The sequence below is a fragment of the Myotis myotis genome, unplaced genomic scaffold, assembly GCF_014108235.1.
Source record: "Myotis myotis isolate mMyoMyo1 unplaced genomic scaffold, mMyoMyo1.p scaffold_m19_p_1, whole genome shotgun sequence".
Lineage (NCBI taxonomy): Eukaryota > Metazoa > Chordata > Mammalia > Chiroptera > Vespertilionidae > Myotis > Myotis myotis.
Genome location: NW_023416313.1, coordinates 149,662,389 through 149,677,782, shown reverse-complemented (window position 1 = coordinate 149,677,782; position 15,394 = coordinate 149,662,389). Strand labels below are relative to the sequence as shown.

The 15,394-nt window shown below is 38.3% G+C and overlaps 1 protein-coding gene and 1 non-coding gene across 3 annotated transcripts in view; both read right to left on the bottom strand.

The window, feature by feature from the left end:
• Positions 1-15,394, bottom strand: part of SUPT16H (SPT16 homolog, facilitates chromatin remodeling subunit) — a 46,615-nt gene that overhangs the window by 14,987 nt on the left and 16,234 nt on the right. For both annotated transcript variants that reach the window (XM_036356468.1, XM_036356458.1), the window contains exons 3-19: positions 14,406-14,576; positions 13,600-13,752; positions 12,495-12,641; positions 11,927-12,078; positions 10,898-11,070; positions 9,286-9,376; positions 5,768-5,841; positions 5,524-5,636; positions 4,152-4,217; positions 3,943-4,038; positions 3,743-3,858; positions 3,505-3,658; positions 2,932-3,059; positions 2,029-2,164; positions 1,796-1,922; positions 1,416-1,534; positions 174-299 (exon numbers count right to left, since the gene is read on the bottom strand). In XM_036356468.1, the coding sequence (XP_036212361.1) occupies positions 174-299; positions 1,416-1,534; positions 1,796-1,922; positions 2,029-2,164; positions 2,932-3,059; positions 3,505-3,658; positions 3,743-3,858; positions 3,943-4,038; positions 4,152-4,217; positions 5,524-5,636; positions 5,768-5,841; positions 9,286-9,376; positions 10,898-11,070; positions 11,927-12,078; positions 12,495-12,641; positions 13,600-13,752; positions 14,406-14,576 (2,142 nt within the window). The remainder of the gene's footprint in view (positions 1-173; positions 300-1,415; positions 1,535-1,795; positions 1,923-2,028; positions 2,165-2,931; positions 3,060-3,504; positions 3,659-3,742; positions 3,859-3,942; positions 4,039-4,151; positions 4,218-5,523; positions 5,637-5,767; positions 5,842-9,285; positions 9,377-10,897; positions 11,071-11,926; positions 12,079-12,494; positions 12,642-13,599; positions 13,753-14,405; positions 14,577-15,394) is intronic.
• On the bottom strand, positions 4,663-4,794 carry LOC118661883. The gene has a single exon (XR_004969518.1). It is a non-coding gene; the product is annotated as a small nucleolar RNA SNORA42/SNORA80 family (small nucleolar RNA).

Below are 15,394 nucleotides of genomic sequence, written 5' to 3'. Positions count from 1 at the left end.
AGTCTGCAACTTAAATCTAATCCATAAGCCACTGTAGCACACGAACTCAGCAGATACCTAAGTTATTCTCTAGATAGATTCAGGGGTTCTTTATAAAATATAACAATTACTGAACTCAGATTTGGATTACATCCTACCTTACTACCCTGCAAATAAAATACTAAATTTCAGACCTGCTCAGCATAGAGGTCATCTCGGTCATGCATATGCTGATGTTTTCCCAAGTCTGTGGTGATCTCTCCCACTTCTGTGTAAAACTGTACATCTGTGTGCCGCTTTTTTCCAAACATGATGGCATTCTGAGGGCAAAAAGCAAAAAGTCAGAAAACTTAGTCTATACAACAGATAAGAAAGCAAGATAACAACAAAATGTGAAAATATAAAAATATCATTACTAAAAATGACAGCATTTATATAAAAACTAGAGGCCTGGTGCACAAAATTGTGCACGTGTGTGTGTATGTGTGTGTGTGTGTGTGTGTGTGTGTGTCCCTCAGCCTGGCCTGCGCCCTCTCACAGTCCGGGAGCCCTCGGAGGATGTCTTGCGGGGAGCGGGCCTGACATCCTTAGTGCTGCCGCAGACATGGGAGAGGATCTGGCCACCGCCGGCTGTGGGAGTGCACTGACCACCACGAGGCAGCTCCTGCGTTGAACATCTGCCCCCTGGTGGTTAGTGCACGTCACAGTGACTGGTCGTCCCGCCATTTGGTCAATTTGCATTTTACCCTTTTATTATATAGGATAAACTATTCCTGAAGTCACCATAAACTAATGACATTTGGGAATGTAAAAGGGGATAAACTTTAAAAATTACTCCTACTTATTACAATGGACTTTGGAGAGATTATGTTGGTAATAAATTGTGTCTAAAGCAAAGATTTTCTATTTCAGAAAGAGGAATGTGGAGACCTAATACGCTTTGGTGATCATTATGTATCATCACCAAAGGGACAAAGACACTTAGCACCTTCTAGATGTTAGGCACTGTGGATTTATAAACATTATTATTATAACTATTTATTTATTCTTAATCCCCAAAAGAGGATATTTTTTGCATTGATTTTTAGAGAGTGGAAGAGAAGGAGAAGGGAGAGAAGATAGAGGAGAGAGAAACAACAATGTGAGAGAGATACACTGATTGGTTGCCTCCCACATGTGACCTGACCAGGGCCAGGAATTGAACCAGCAACCCAGGTACATGCCCTTGACCGGGATTTGAACCCATGGGCCTTTGGTGTGTGGGCCGATGCTCCAACCACTAAGCTATGCTGGCCAGGGCTTTATAAACATTTATTTTATTCAATCTTCTTAAAGACCATATGTGATCGGTAACGTTTTCATCAATATCTTAAAGGACAGAGGGTGACAGAGAGATCTTGCCCAAGATCACATAGCTAGTAAGTAGAAAGGTATACCTTGAGGTGAAAGTGCAAGACAATAATCATTTCTCCATCACAGGGCTGGAACAATGCATGCTTGATGTTATTGTACAGAATATCCACTTTGTCTCCTCGAACAGATGTGAAGCGGAAACCTGGGGGAAGAGTGGAGGAAGTAGCTAATTACCAAGCAGCACCCTGAGCTTGGCCAAGAGGCACTGCATCTTTCTTTATTGATTTGAACAGGGTCAGAGGAAATGCTGACAACTGTACAGAGTTTTCCTTTTGTTCTGTCCATACAGCAATATAAGCAGATTCCTTCCAGCATTTCCTTGTCGTACTACATTATCTGATGTGTCATTCTTACAAACGTGTCCCTGATGACAAAGCCCAGGCACATGAGAGATGGTCCATACCATTGACATGGGCCTCCAGTGAACCTTGCATCCTCTTTTGGGCAATGTTTGGCCGAATGTATAGATCTTTTAGTTTGGGGTTACTCCGGTTTAGATTGATCACCAGGGAGTCTTGTTTCACAATGCCCTAAGCAGAATGAAAATTAATGTGAATCTTCATGTATCTTTACACATCCCCCAAACCCACGTGTCCTTTTGCAGAAAGTTTCTTTGTCTGTGGTGTTCAGGCTTACCTCCTTCTCCTTCTCTTCTGCTTCCCGAGTCTTATAACGCTTCTGTACCTCTTTTATAATCCGGAAAGCATTCTGAAGGTTCAAGGCTGGTACTGTCTGTTCTCCGGGTGCCTTCATATTTGAAGCTCGGTATGTACTGTAGAAGGGGGGAAGCATTTATATGAGTTTCTTCATCAGGCTAGGTGACCTGCATTTTTCACTATATTTTATAACTGGCTTAATATTTATACTAGCTGGTTTGGCTCAATGGATAGAGCGTCAGTCTGTGGACTGAAGGGTCCCAGGTTCGATTCCGGCCAAGGGCACATGCCTGGGTTGCGGGCTCAATCCCCAGTAGGGGGCGTGCAGGAGGCAGCCAATCAATGATTCTCATCATTGATGTTTCTATCTCTCTCTCCCTCTCCCTTCCTCTCTAAAATCAATAAAATATATTAAAAAAAAATATTTTTAGAAGAAAACAGCACCACTGAATGGAGAAACAACGTTTGAACATTTGGAAAGCTAAACAAACAAACAAACCACCTCTTTTCTTCTCTTTTGAATAGAGAATGTTGGCTAATCCACTGGGTGGGGCAATCACACTTATTTTTCAAATCTGTCATAACCTCCCAAATGATCCCATTCCAAACCATGAAAGAATAGACTCCAATGCGGCACACCTTTCTTGAGATTCTATTGCAAAATATGTGTAGCAAGTATAAAATATTTTCATGAGGATTCTAAATTATGTTTCATCCTCAAAGTGATACAAAGCCTGAAAGGTGATTCTAAACAAGTGTCACTGAGGGAGACTTTGCCATTCACTAACTAGATGGGAGAGGACAGCACAGAGAATGAAATGCTTCTGAGAGTGCCATTCCAGCTAGCAAGGAATTGGGGATGGTTATTTTCTTGGGAACTCACATTTCCTTGACAAAAGTGGCTTCTGGGTTAGGAAAAATGTTGCCTTCATTCCTGCCCAGAGCACTGCCTGGGCAATAGAAGTTAATTCGCAAATAAGTATAATCTCCTTCCACCGACATACTTATATTCTGTTAAAAAAGAAACAGCATTAAAATAAACAAGATTCTTTCCTTGATAAAAATTAGGAGTTATAATAGAAATGCTAAAATTAAGTTAGAAGTTACAAGCTGATTGCTAAACCTACATATTTAGCATCTTTTTATATGGCCAAATATGTTTCAAAAAGAATCATGAGCTTTCCAACTACTTACGCTACGTGTACAACTACAGGCTAAAAAATGCTAAAAAAAAAAAAAGATTCAAGGAAAGAGGACAATTATGCTTCTAAACTACACCAATAAACCCTCTACAAAGTGCAAACTGAAAGGAAGGAAAATGATAGCAGAAGATAAGTGAGAAGGGTAGAGTCTGAAGAAGAGTTAGAGAAATGATTTAGATAAAACAATAATCTATGGTAAGCCCAATTACTATTTTAAGAAGAAGTTTGAGGGGAACCTAATTCAATGTTAGTACCTTGATCGTGGCAATGTGAAAAGGCGTCGCTATGCCAAACACAGGCATTATTACAGTCTCATATTTCTTATCAATATAGATCTTCATTTCCCGAATATGTGGTTCCTTAGGCATCAAAGATGGGTTTTTATAGGACACATTAGATTTCCGAGCTCTGGAGTGGGGATAAAATATTTTATGAGAAATTTCTGCAAATTACATATAATTCTGAGACAATGCTCAATGCAAACTCAGTTACTTCTGAATCTGCTGTTCTCCTTTCTGTTCAGTCAGTCGCCTCTTTGCTTCCTCATTGAGTTGAGCTGCCAGTTCTTTTTGATGTGCTCTTCGCTTCTCTTCTGCAGTCATCTCATTCTAGAGAAGAAAAAACCCCAAGCTATCAAAACATGTGAACCATGACCAATACGAGATCAATGTAGTTAAAAACAGTAAACTCACTCGTGTTCTTTCTGTAAGTAATGCTGCCCGTGAACCTCTTCCCAACAGGTCCTCAGCCTCATCTTTCTCTTCCTCCTCTTCTTCTTCATCCTCATTCTATGGGGAAAAAAGTCATAATCAGAAATTCGAGTTTTTACTTTTTAGCCAATATTTTATATCTTCTTCACTGTACCCAAAATTCCCATACCACACATTCATCCTCTTCCTACCTTTAGAAAAATCCCCACATTCTTTACTTTCTTCTTCACGGAAGTGAGAACAGTGGCTGGACCATCCTAGAATAAAACGGAGAAGTCAGATACCTATAAGAACATTGAAATGAAAACACTTTCACCTTCTAACCTAGTATGTACCTGGGAAATGCTTTGAACCTTTGGATGCTAGACTTTTTGATAATGAATAAGTACAGTTCTTAGGTCCCAATCTCTCAGTAGGAACTAGAATTTGGAAGGTAACACTGGGATAATAGTTAAAAATACAGGCTTGAGCCTGGCCGGCGTGGCTCAGTATCGACCTACAAACCAGGAGGTCATGGTTCAATTCCTGGTCAGGGCACATGCCCGGGTTGCAGGCTCAATCCCCAGGGTAGGGCTCATCATCATTGATTCTCACTCATCATTGATGTTTCTATTTTTCCCATTGATGTTTCTATCTCTCTCCCTTCCTTTCTGAAGTCAATAAAAATATATTAAAAAAAAAAATATCCCTCTCTCTCCCCTCCACTGTGTAACCTGCTCCAGTGCCTGCAGCCTATGGGCAGAGGCCAGGCTATGGTTCAAGGTCACAGCTTGCTCTGGCATGGGACACTATGAGACCCAGGGGGATGGGCCTGCCACAAATCCAAACCAACGCACACAGATTTGATTTGAAATCTAGCTCAATCCCTGTCTAGTTGTGTAATATTTGATTTGGCAAGTTACTTAAACTTCTCTGTGCCTCGGTTTCTTTTTCTGTATATGAGGATAAGAGTATCTACTTAATAGGATTATTGTAAGGACTCAATTAATTCATGAAAGTGCTTAGCTTATAGTAAGAATACTGAAATATTTGCTATCATCATCATAATCAAGAATCAGTTCCTGCTAAGTGGAAAAACAAAAAACAAAACAGTCACAGAAAACCCCAAATGTACAGAACTACCTTAGAGACAGAAGGTAGTTTAGTCATTGTGTAGACCTAGGAGACTTGGGGGTGGGGTGGGGGGTGGAATGGGAATGACTGCTAATGGGTACAGGTTTTCTTTCTGAGGTGATGAAAATGTTCTACAATTACATTGTGGTGACGGTTGAACAAATGAATATACTGAGAAGTCACTAAACTGTACACTTTAAATGGTTGAATTATAAATCAGTTTCATTAGAATCGGCTCCTGATATTATCATTGTTGAAGCCATAATATGGTAACAGTGTGGTTTACATTATTCCCTGTGCGTGGACTACAATCTCTATTCCTAGCTATATTAGGACAGGCTGTCACATGAATTTCTCCCCTTGGCTAGCACTTAACAAAGACTTTTAAGAAGTACAAAATGCTCCTCAAAAGTCAATTCATGAGCACTCAAAAGTTTAAGCAATACAGACCTCATCCACAAGAACTGTGTCACCAATGAATAGGGCATAGGTTTTCTCTTCTGGTTTCTTCCCTTCTTTGTTAGTTAGGTCTGAGAACCCTAAATTGATGCTGAAAACCATCCCTAAAATAGCAAAACAAGAATCAGACTAAGACTGTGAAAGGATGGAAAAATGTACATTTTATACAGAAAAGAGGAAGATAAAGGAAATTATTCAAAACAGTATTTTCCTACTGTATGCATGTAAAACTCACCTTTCTTCAGTTTATACTGATTTTTACTATTAATTACTAAAGAGCCTTCACGGAATTCAATTCCCATTCCAAACCTGAAAAAAGAAACAAGAAACTTTAGCAATAGGCTAATAGATCTCATACATGGGACGAGTATAATATATTCTATTTTTTTTTTTGAGTTTAAAATGAAAGAGTGTATTCGTGAATAAGTAGGACAGAGATAAGGCTACTCCACAGGCAGAGCAGCCCCCCTCCCCCGCCCACCACCCCCAATTAGAGTTCAGTTGAGCCAAACTAGTGACATATGATGGGGAGCAAGATCTCAAATGTTCCCACAATTTATTCTATCTTAATTTTTTTAAAAATATATTTTATTGATTTTTTATAGAGAGGAAGGGAGAGGGATAGAGTCAGAAACATCGACAAGAGAGAAACATCGATCAGCTGCCTCCTGCACACCCCCCACTGGGGATGTGCCCACAACCAAGGTACATGCCCTTGACCGGAATCGAACCTGGGACCCTTCAGTCTGCAGGCCGACGCTCTATCCACTGAGCCAAACCAGCTACGGCCTATTTTAATTTTCAAGATAAGGCAGGCAAACATGTTGAGTGATTTGCTGCTGCTGATCAGTATTAAGGAAGAGGATTAGAGAGAATAGTCTTTGCACTTTTAATAAGCTAAGAATATCCTAATAAAGTACCCCAAATAACATTTATTATATCAAGTGTTCTTTATTTTAGCTTATTTACCCACATTTAAATTTTAACCTCTACCATGAAATCAAGTTAGGAGTTTTCCTATATGCTTAGCAGAGACCATTAAGAGACACATTATTAAGACAGTAATAACTGGATTAAGAGAGGCAATTTTCAGTGGAATGTTGATAAGTAGACTCATTACGTCACCTGGGCCAAGACTTGCCATTTAGATCAATATATTTCCTCTTATCCATCAGAGAAGCCCAGAAAGTAACTATATACTCCAGACTACTTTTCTTTTTCTTTTTTTTGCTTTTTTATCTTTAAATTCTTTATTAGTTAAGGAATTACAAATGTGTCCTCATCCCCCCCCCCCATTAACCCCCATCCTCCGCCCCCCCCCCCCCCCCCATCCAGACTACTTTTCATCTAAGGAGACTGCCTACAGCTTTTGTTTCCCAAAATGTCTTGGATTCTATAAGATGTTATCAGTTATTTCCAGGTATTCAATGGTCAAATACATTTGTGAAACACTGGATTAAATAAAAATTCAAATATTTTTTTCTAAAACAATCGGACTTCTCAGAGTATTTAATTTTCGTATTTTTAAAAAAATTATTTATTTTATTTTTCAAAGTTTACATTCAATACTGTTTTGTAGTAGTTTCAGGATCACAGTATACTGGTTAGACCCCTGGTGGGCAAACTGCGGCTCACGAGCCACATGTGGCTCTTTGGCCCCTTGAGTGTGGCTCTTCCACAAAATACTGACTTCTGCGCATGGGCCACGATGTTTCAATTGCGCTGTATGTGGCGCCCGCACGTGGCATTTTGAGGAAGATCCACACTCAAGGGGCCAAAGAACCGCATGTGGCTCATGAGCCACAGTTTGCCGACCACTGGGTTAGACAATCATACATTTTACAAAGTGTTTCCCCTGATATGTCCAGTACCTAACTGGCATCTACATAGTTATTATAATATTAATAACTGTATTTCCTATGCAGCACTTTATATCCCCATGACAATTTTATAACTACCAGTCTGTACTTCTCAATCCCTTCACTCCCTCGCCTCTGGCAACCATTATTCTGTTCTCTGTATGTATGAGTCTGTTTCTGTTTTGTTTCTTCATTTATATTGTTCTTTAGAGTCCACATGTCAGTGATATCACGTATTTGTCGTTCTCTGACCGGCTTATTTCAGTTAGCATAATACCTTCTAGGTCAGGGGTGGGCAACCCTTTTGTGAGTGAGTGCCAAAACCAGCAAAATCTCTGACTCAAAATTCTTCTGCTGCCAACCCTAATTTTTTGAGAACATGTTACGCCTACTTGATATCTCTTAAGGTGTACGTATGTGAAGAACCTGAAGAAATAATAAAATTCATTCAAGAGACAAAAACAGTATATGATGATGAAAAATACATTTATTTTTTAATGTATACATGTACACTGATAGTCCGACAGAAAACTTTATGACTCCATTTGATATTATCAGTGGGACTTTTGCTGCTGCATCACTGATGACAGACACTTCCATCAGGTTTATATTTCGTGACCTTCAGAGATATGCACGAGCTACTACTTTCATCTGTCAGGCTACTCCTATTACTAGACTTAACAAAATTCATCACTGAGAACAAAGATTCAAAAGTGTATGTGAATGAAAACATGGAGAGTAACGCTGTTGCAAAGTTTTTTAAACAGAAAAAATTTTCTAGAATGGCATTCCAAATCCTCAATAGTTTGTTTTCGACACTTCTCTCTGGTACTCCTGTCTCTAATCGCTTTTTTTCAATGTTTTCCAAGTCAACTTTAAGATCATTAAATTTCTGCTTCCAAATTGAGCTACTCTGAAATTCAATCAACTGCATTTCAAAGTCAGCCATGCCTATCCATGAAAACATTTGTAAGTTTAGTTCCTCCAGTTTCATGCTGTCTGGAAACCTCATGAATTTTGTTGTCTCTTCCAGTTCTCTGAATTTCGCAAATCTTGAGAAGAACTGCTCAATAGTTGACTCGATGATGTTTAAAAACAGTTTTTGAAGGCTTTGACAGTCTGTTCTGTCATCTTTTGGGAGGTCTTTGATGTGCCTCTTGAGGTTTGGGAAATATCTAAAATCTCTCACCATCCACATCCCTCTTAAAGACTTTCAGTTTCTTTTCAAAAGCCTTTATGTAACCAAACATAACATCAAGTGTCTTGCCAGTTCCTTGTAATTTAACATTTAAGTCATTCAAATGTTCACAAAAATTGTAAATGGAAGATTATGAGAGGTTTTCGAGTGCCAGCAAAAGTTACTGGCGTGCCATGTTTGGCATGCGTGCCAGGGGTTGCCCACCCCTGTTCTAGGTCCAACCATGCTATCGCAAATGGTAAGATTTCCATTTATATATGTACCACAGTTACTTCATAGCTTGGCTATTGTAAATAATGCTGCAATGAACATGAGGGTGCAAATATTCTTTCGAATTAGCGTTCTGGGTTTCTGCAGATATACACCCAGAAGTGGAATTGCTGGGTCACAAGGCTCACAGTATTTAATTTTCAAATGTGAGCTGAGGTGCTCTAAGAAAATACAGCATGTGATGTTTCCTAACATTTGTAGTTTAAGCCTGGAACCTTTCTTGATTTCAGTCTAGAAAAATCTCCACCCCATTTCTCGGAGAAGAATTTAAATTTCTCACATTCTCTGATAACACGATGCGTCTGGCACACAGTTAAGTACAACGGTCCATAAATGTTGGCTGAATCAATCTCAAAATAGTTTGCCTGAAGACAGCCAGTCATAAAAATTTACTCAGAGTGACAACTTACATTCATAGCATCTTACCCTAGGTTTTTGGTAATTTTGTTCAGCAGTTCCGGCTTCTGCTTTTTAACCATGTCAATGACAGCATTATACACATCACATATCTTCACACCTAATGACAAGACAGAAAGAGAACATTAAGTATCTTCCAGAAAATAAAACCCCCCACCATATTTAAAAATCAACTTTTCCTAAAGCAGTGTTTCTCGAAGTGTGAAATACGGAATATAGTTTCTTTCAGGAATGGTAGGGCTTAGAAATTTGTATTTTTTAAAACAATCCATCCTGTCATTTTAAATTACACTATTTGAGAATCACTGACCTGGGAGGCTGTGGAACACCAGGTGGTCTCAGAGAAATCGCTTCTTAAGTGTTGATAAATGGCAATACACTAAATTATAAATTTTGAAAAACAGGGCTACAGAAGGAGTGAGTTACTGTTAGAAGGACTCTGGCCTTAATTTTTCAGGGTTTAGGATAGAAAAAGATATTTCAAACCAGAGTAGTCCACGTATGATAGCCTTAGAGGGATCTTTATCCTCATTAAACCACCTGTGACTATGATTTCCAATAGGATTTCTCAAAATTGACTTGAAATATCATGGGAAATGATGTCTGGAAGCTCTGGGCAACACAGATGGGCTTACAAAGTGGCTTAAAGGTGGTAAATATAAAGTCCCACTTAGCCATTTGGGGGTGACGGTCTTAAAAGAGGTTGTACCTTGCTGATTAGCAGGATTACTATTAGTTCTGCTCTTACACTAAGATTAGTCTATCCATTCAATGTAGAATTAACATGACACATTCTGTTGATAGAGATACTAGTTCTTTAACTTTCTAAGGTGCTTCTAATTTCATACACTAAGAGGATCATACACTATGATCAAGAGGGATTTAGACCAGGAATACACGGATGGTCCCACACTCATAATTCAATCAACACGATACACCACATTAACAATACAAAGGTAAAAATCATATAATTACCTCAATAGATGCAGAAAGAGCATTTGACAAAATTCAATGTCCATTAAAAAACTCAAGAAAGTGGGTATAGAAGGAATGTACCGCAACATAATAAAGGCAATATAGGACGAACCCACACCTAACATCATACTTAATGTTTATTAATACTGAATTGCATATTTGAAAGTTGCTAAGAGAGTAAATCTTAAAAGTTGTCACTCATCACAAGAAAAATAAATCTTTATGTATGCTGACAATCACTAACTAGACTTGCTGTGGAGGGCATTTTGCAATATACTAGTATACAAATACTAAATCATTATGTTGTACACCTGAAACTAACATAATTTTGTATGTCAATTATACCTCAATTAAAAAAAAAGAACTTTCTAAAATTCTAAAGAAGAGTAATAAGGCCATAATATTTCATGAAGATTTGGACACAGTGGTGTATCCAGTCAGAGAGGTTTTTGTAAAAATCAATGTAAAACCACAATAACCACACATGCCTAAAAGTAGATTCAAGAACTAAAATGCTAGGATAATTAGAAGTTAGTAAAATCTAATTCTATTTTTAGTATGAGAGTCCCAGGGACATAAAATCACATGAACATTAATAACACTTTTGTTACTTGATTTCCAAACCTTCTTTTCTAAGGCACCTCACCGTGTCTTAATTCCTTTAGCAGCTCCTCTTGAAGCTGGAGCAAAAAGTTGTAATTTTCTTGAACTTCCTGAGAGGGGTCAACCATCAAAGTGCGAACAAGGTTGGAGCAGTAAGATTTGAAACGAATACCCATGGCGCAAGTGATGGCCCCAAAATGCATGTGATTCTTATCACTAGAAACCAAAGGAAGAAAGCATTTCATTGATTACCCAAACTAGGAAAGGCCTTACTATCTCTGACATACAACATCTGTAACATTGGTTAACTTTCACTGCTATATCCCAAAGCTGAACCAGAAGGACCTAAATTTTTTTTAAATAAACCAGTTTATAAAAGACCTGGAATAAAATTAGTGATCAAAACTTTGAGGATGAAAATTCAGTGAGAAGTTGAGTTGTTTCCTAATTATGCAAAGGATATACTACATTCTATTCTAACTAGAGGCCTGATTCACAAAATTTATGCAAGGGGCTCAGCCCTCACCGCCAAGGCAGCTTGCCTTGGCCCTCGCAGCCCTGGCTTCGTCCAGAAGGCCATCTGGCTGTCTGGTCTAATTAGCATATAATGCTTTTATTATTATAGATAGTACAATGGTAAGGAGTCACTTATCCACTGGTCCAGCATGAACTGCAGTATTCACTCTGAAATAATTCCTTCAGGTTTGACCAGGGAAAAAAAGCATTCTTTATAGTATTTTTTTAAAATTAAAGAGGTTACATTATACAACACCTAATAAGGTTTTTATGTTGTTTTTTTTTTTTGTGTGTGTGTGTGTGTGATGTTTTTGCATTTTTTTGCCAGGCATTTTTAATCATTTGGAAAAATGCTTACAATCAAATGCTCAAGTAAGAAATGAGTAACTGTGAAATAAAAGAGAAATATGCATGGAATAAGACAAGAAGACAATATAGAAGGCAGAGTAATAGTTATTCTGTCTCCCACTTTTTTGAATTCCAGAATGAGTCAAAAGAAAAATAGGCTAAAGGTTGAAATGTTCTAGCTGTTTTATTTTGAAATTCTCAAACTTACCTCACCACACTGAACTTGAGATTATAGTTGCCACCACTCTGAATGATAGGAGGATAACACATTTCCACAGTAGAGGGGTCTGCCCCAGCTAGGTATTTTTTCTCTTCAATGGCCTTTTCCACAGATTCAGCCAGTTTGCTGTGTCGAACTTTCTGTAAGTGTACCCAGAAATGAAACAATACTTACTAGAGGGTGGCAAAAAGGGGTGCTGCAATTTTGGATGTTATCAATGGAAGACAACATATATCGTGGTATCCCTTAGTATGCTATAAAAATCTTATGATTTATGCATCAGATAACATACTGGTATTTGTCCAAAGCAAATTTAGATGATAATAATATGTGTAAATCACAAGTATTAAAGAAATTCTCAAGTAAAATATTGGGTAAACACAGAAACTATAGTGCAGGCCTTTAGTTATTTTGAAAGAGAGCTGGCACAATGATATACCACCAACTTAATTATCAAAGTCTTCATTTCAAAGGAACCTGAACAGACCAAAACACTGCATGGTAGGGTACTTCTGGTTTATTAAAACAGTAAAAAGACTTTCCCCTCTCCATTTACCTCATCTGCATCAACTATTTCCATGACTCTTTCTTTGAAGAATTTGTTGAAGACCTCAGAGGTGATGCTGGCCGCTTTCTTCATTAAATTGAGCTCCCCATCCTCCTTTACAGCAATGGTATAGGCCACAACTGCACTGATATCTATCTGTAGTCAAAGTGGTAACAGTTTTTAACATGCAGATATAGAACTGCTAAATAAATTCCTCTCTCCAAATGTGCATATTATAAGTGACAATATTAGGTTATTTAGCAAACGATTCATCAGTAGTTTACAGAATATCTAAATATTCCTTTCTTGGATTGAATAAACATCTGAAGTAACTCTTTAACAGGTCATTGTGTACATTTAAGAGGCATTAAACTACCATTTTAAATGTAAATGCCCCTCTCCAGACATTTTTGTAAAGGTTGAAGAAAGATAGGCAAGAGATCAGGAGACAAAAAACCAAAATTTTTCTGGACAAGAGACTTACTCTAAACTAGTGACCCAGCGTGTGAAATCGCAGGAGACCCAGGACCCCTGAGTCCCGCCAGCGCCACAGGACTCCTCCGAGTCCCAGCGTGCCGCGGGACCGAGTCAAGTCCCCATCCACCGCACACGCCTCGCCGTGCACGCAGCCTCCTGGTGACCGGTTTTTGGTCATTACGGCATTATGACCACTAGGTTTTTATTATATAGAAGATAGCTCAACTATCTCCTGAATGCCTCACACCTGAGTGAAAAGTAAAATGGCTTACTGGCTTGGCTGGTGTGGGTCAGTGGTTGAGCGTCGACCTATGAACCAGGTCAGGTTTCAATTCCCAGTCAGGGCACATGCCCAGGTTGTGAGCTCTATCCCCAGTGTGGGGCCTGCAGAAGGTAACTGAACAATGATTTTCTCTCATCATTGATGTTTCTATCTCCCTCTCCTTCTCCCTTCCTCTCTGAAATCAACAGAAATATATTTCCAAAAAAAGGCTTACTGGTCAGCCAAATGGAACGTAAAATGGAAATGTAAAATCATGTACAGTTTTCCCACATTCTCTGCACTATCTGTTATGGAGGTCCGTCACACTTTTGCCTTCTCAACTCTCAATTTGCTTCTTTCCAGGAGTATTCTTACTTTGTCAAAGCCCTCTTTGTTGAGGCAGTCATTCCAACTCTTCATGAACTCTCCAGGGAATTTGTCTTTGCTGAACACTCCAATCTTCTTGCCATTCTTGCTTTCTTTAATGGCTTCAATCATTTTGTCAAAGCTGCTTTTATTACTTTCATTCTATTGGTGTCACAGGGAAGAAGAGGGGTTTGTCAATTGGTTTTAGAATTAGACATCTATGTACTACTAGTAAAAAATAGCAGAGACAAATACTCTAAACACTGGAAAGAAAGAATTCTATCCCCAGGCCCTACCCACTTCTTTAGGGTAAACAGTAACAAACCAAAAGTTAATATATTTCTTTGTATATTTTTATATGCTTAGGTGAAGTGCCATAAAAGTTGATCATTTCCCCCCAGGAACAGCTGAGAAACTCAAACACATAGGTGAACAATATTCTGAGAAAAAAATCTGTCAGGTGAGCAGTATGAAAAAAACAAACAAACTACATTTAATAAAAACTAGAACTAAGATATATCTAAATTTCCTTAAGGATATTTGAAGCCATTTGTTCCGATTAAGGTACTCAGATGAAAACAAGCATAAGATGACAGTATCCTCGAGAATGGAAAGATTATTTAGCCAAAGAACTGACAGGGTTGTTCAATTCTTTTCTTCTTAACAATGAAGATGCGACAAAACTTTGAAATTATAACCACCCTCAGTTACAACCTTTCCCTCATATTCTACTAAATTCCTAGAAGGCATTTCTGTTTATCACTTTTACAAACATTCTTTCACATTTATGACACACATTCTTTATTAGTTCTGACCTTTTCTCGTATCAGCAGTGTGATGGCAGGGGCTCCATTAGCATTCTCATTGCCCTTAGTATTGGCAATCTGTTTCAAGAACTCCACTTTTTTTTTGCTGGCCATAAAAATGATTTTGTCATCACAGAAGACCATGATAGTATCAGTTAGTTCATAACCAAAGAGCCATGTCTATTGGAAAAGATAACGACAACAGTTTTTATAGATAAAAAAATTAATGTACTTGTATAGAAATACTTATAAAATAAGATTATGTGAAATTAACTTCAGAATAATCTGAGGTAGGAGGGGGCCTGGATGTGGACAAATGAAATAAAATTGGCCAGGAGTTGACAATTTACTGAAACTAAACAACGGGTATACAGGAGTTCAATATTATTATTTTACCTAGTTTTATATGTTTGAAATATTCTGTAACAAAGACCATCAAATCTTGGGACAATTTGTGTTTATTGAAACTATCTTATTTTTAGGGCAGCAGTGCATAAAATGGGACCCAATAAAGCTCTAGGGAACAGTGCATTCTACCTCCCCCAAAGATTGCTAGTTGTGTACCAACTATTAATTTTTTCTCTCCAAAAAAGATGGGATTTTGCCCAGCTGGCATGGCTCAGTGGTTGAGCGTCAACCTATGAACCCAGAGGTCAGGGTTCGATTCCCAGTTAGGGCACATGCTTGGATTGCGGGCTCAATCTCCAGTAGGGGGCGTGCAGGAGGCAGCTGATCAATGATTCTCATCATTGATGTTTCTCTCCTTCTCCCTTCCTCTATACAATCAATAAAATATATTAAAAAAGATGGGATTTTGAGCTGGGCAGACTGCTCAGCATGAAGACTTATTTCCATTCATTTCTTGCAACTAAGTATGGCCAACAGATTAAATTTTGGCCAATAAATTATAAGTAGAAGTATTCCATAGGACTTTAAGCAAGTCTCCTTAAAAAGGGAAGGAGATAGCCAATTTTCTTCCCTTTCTCCATTCTTTTTGC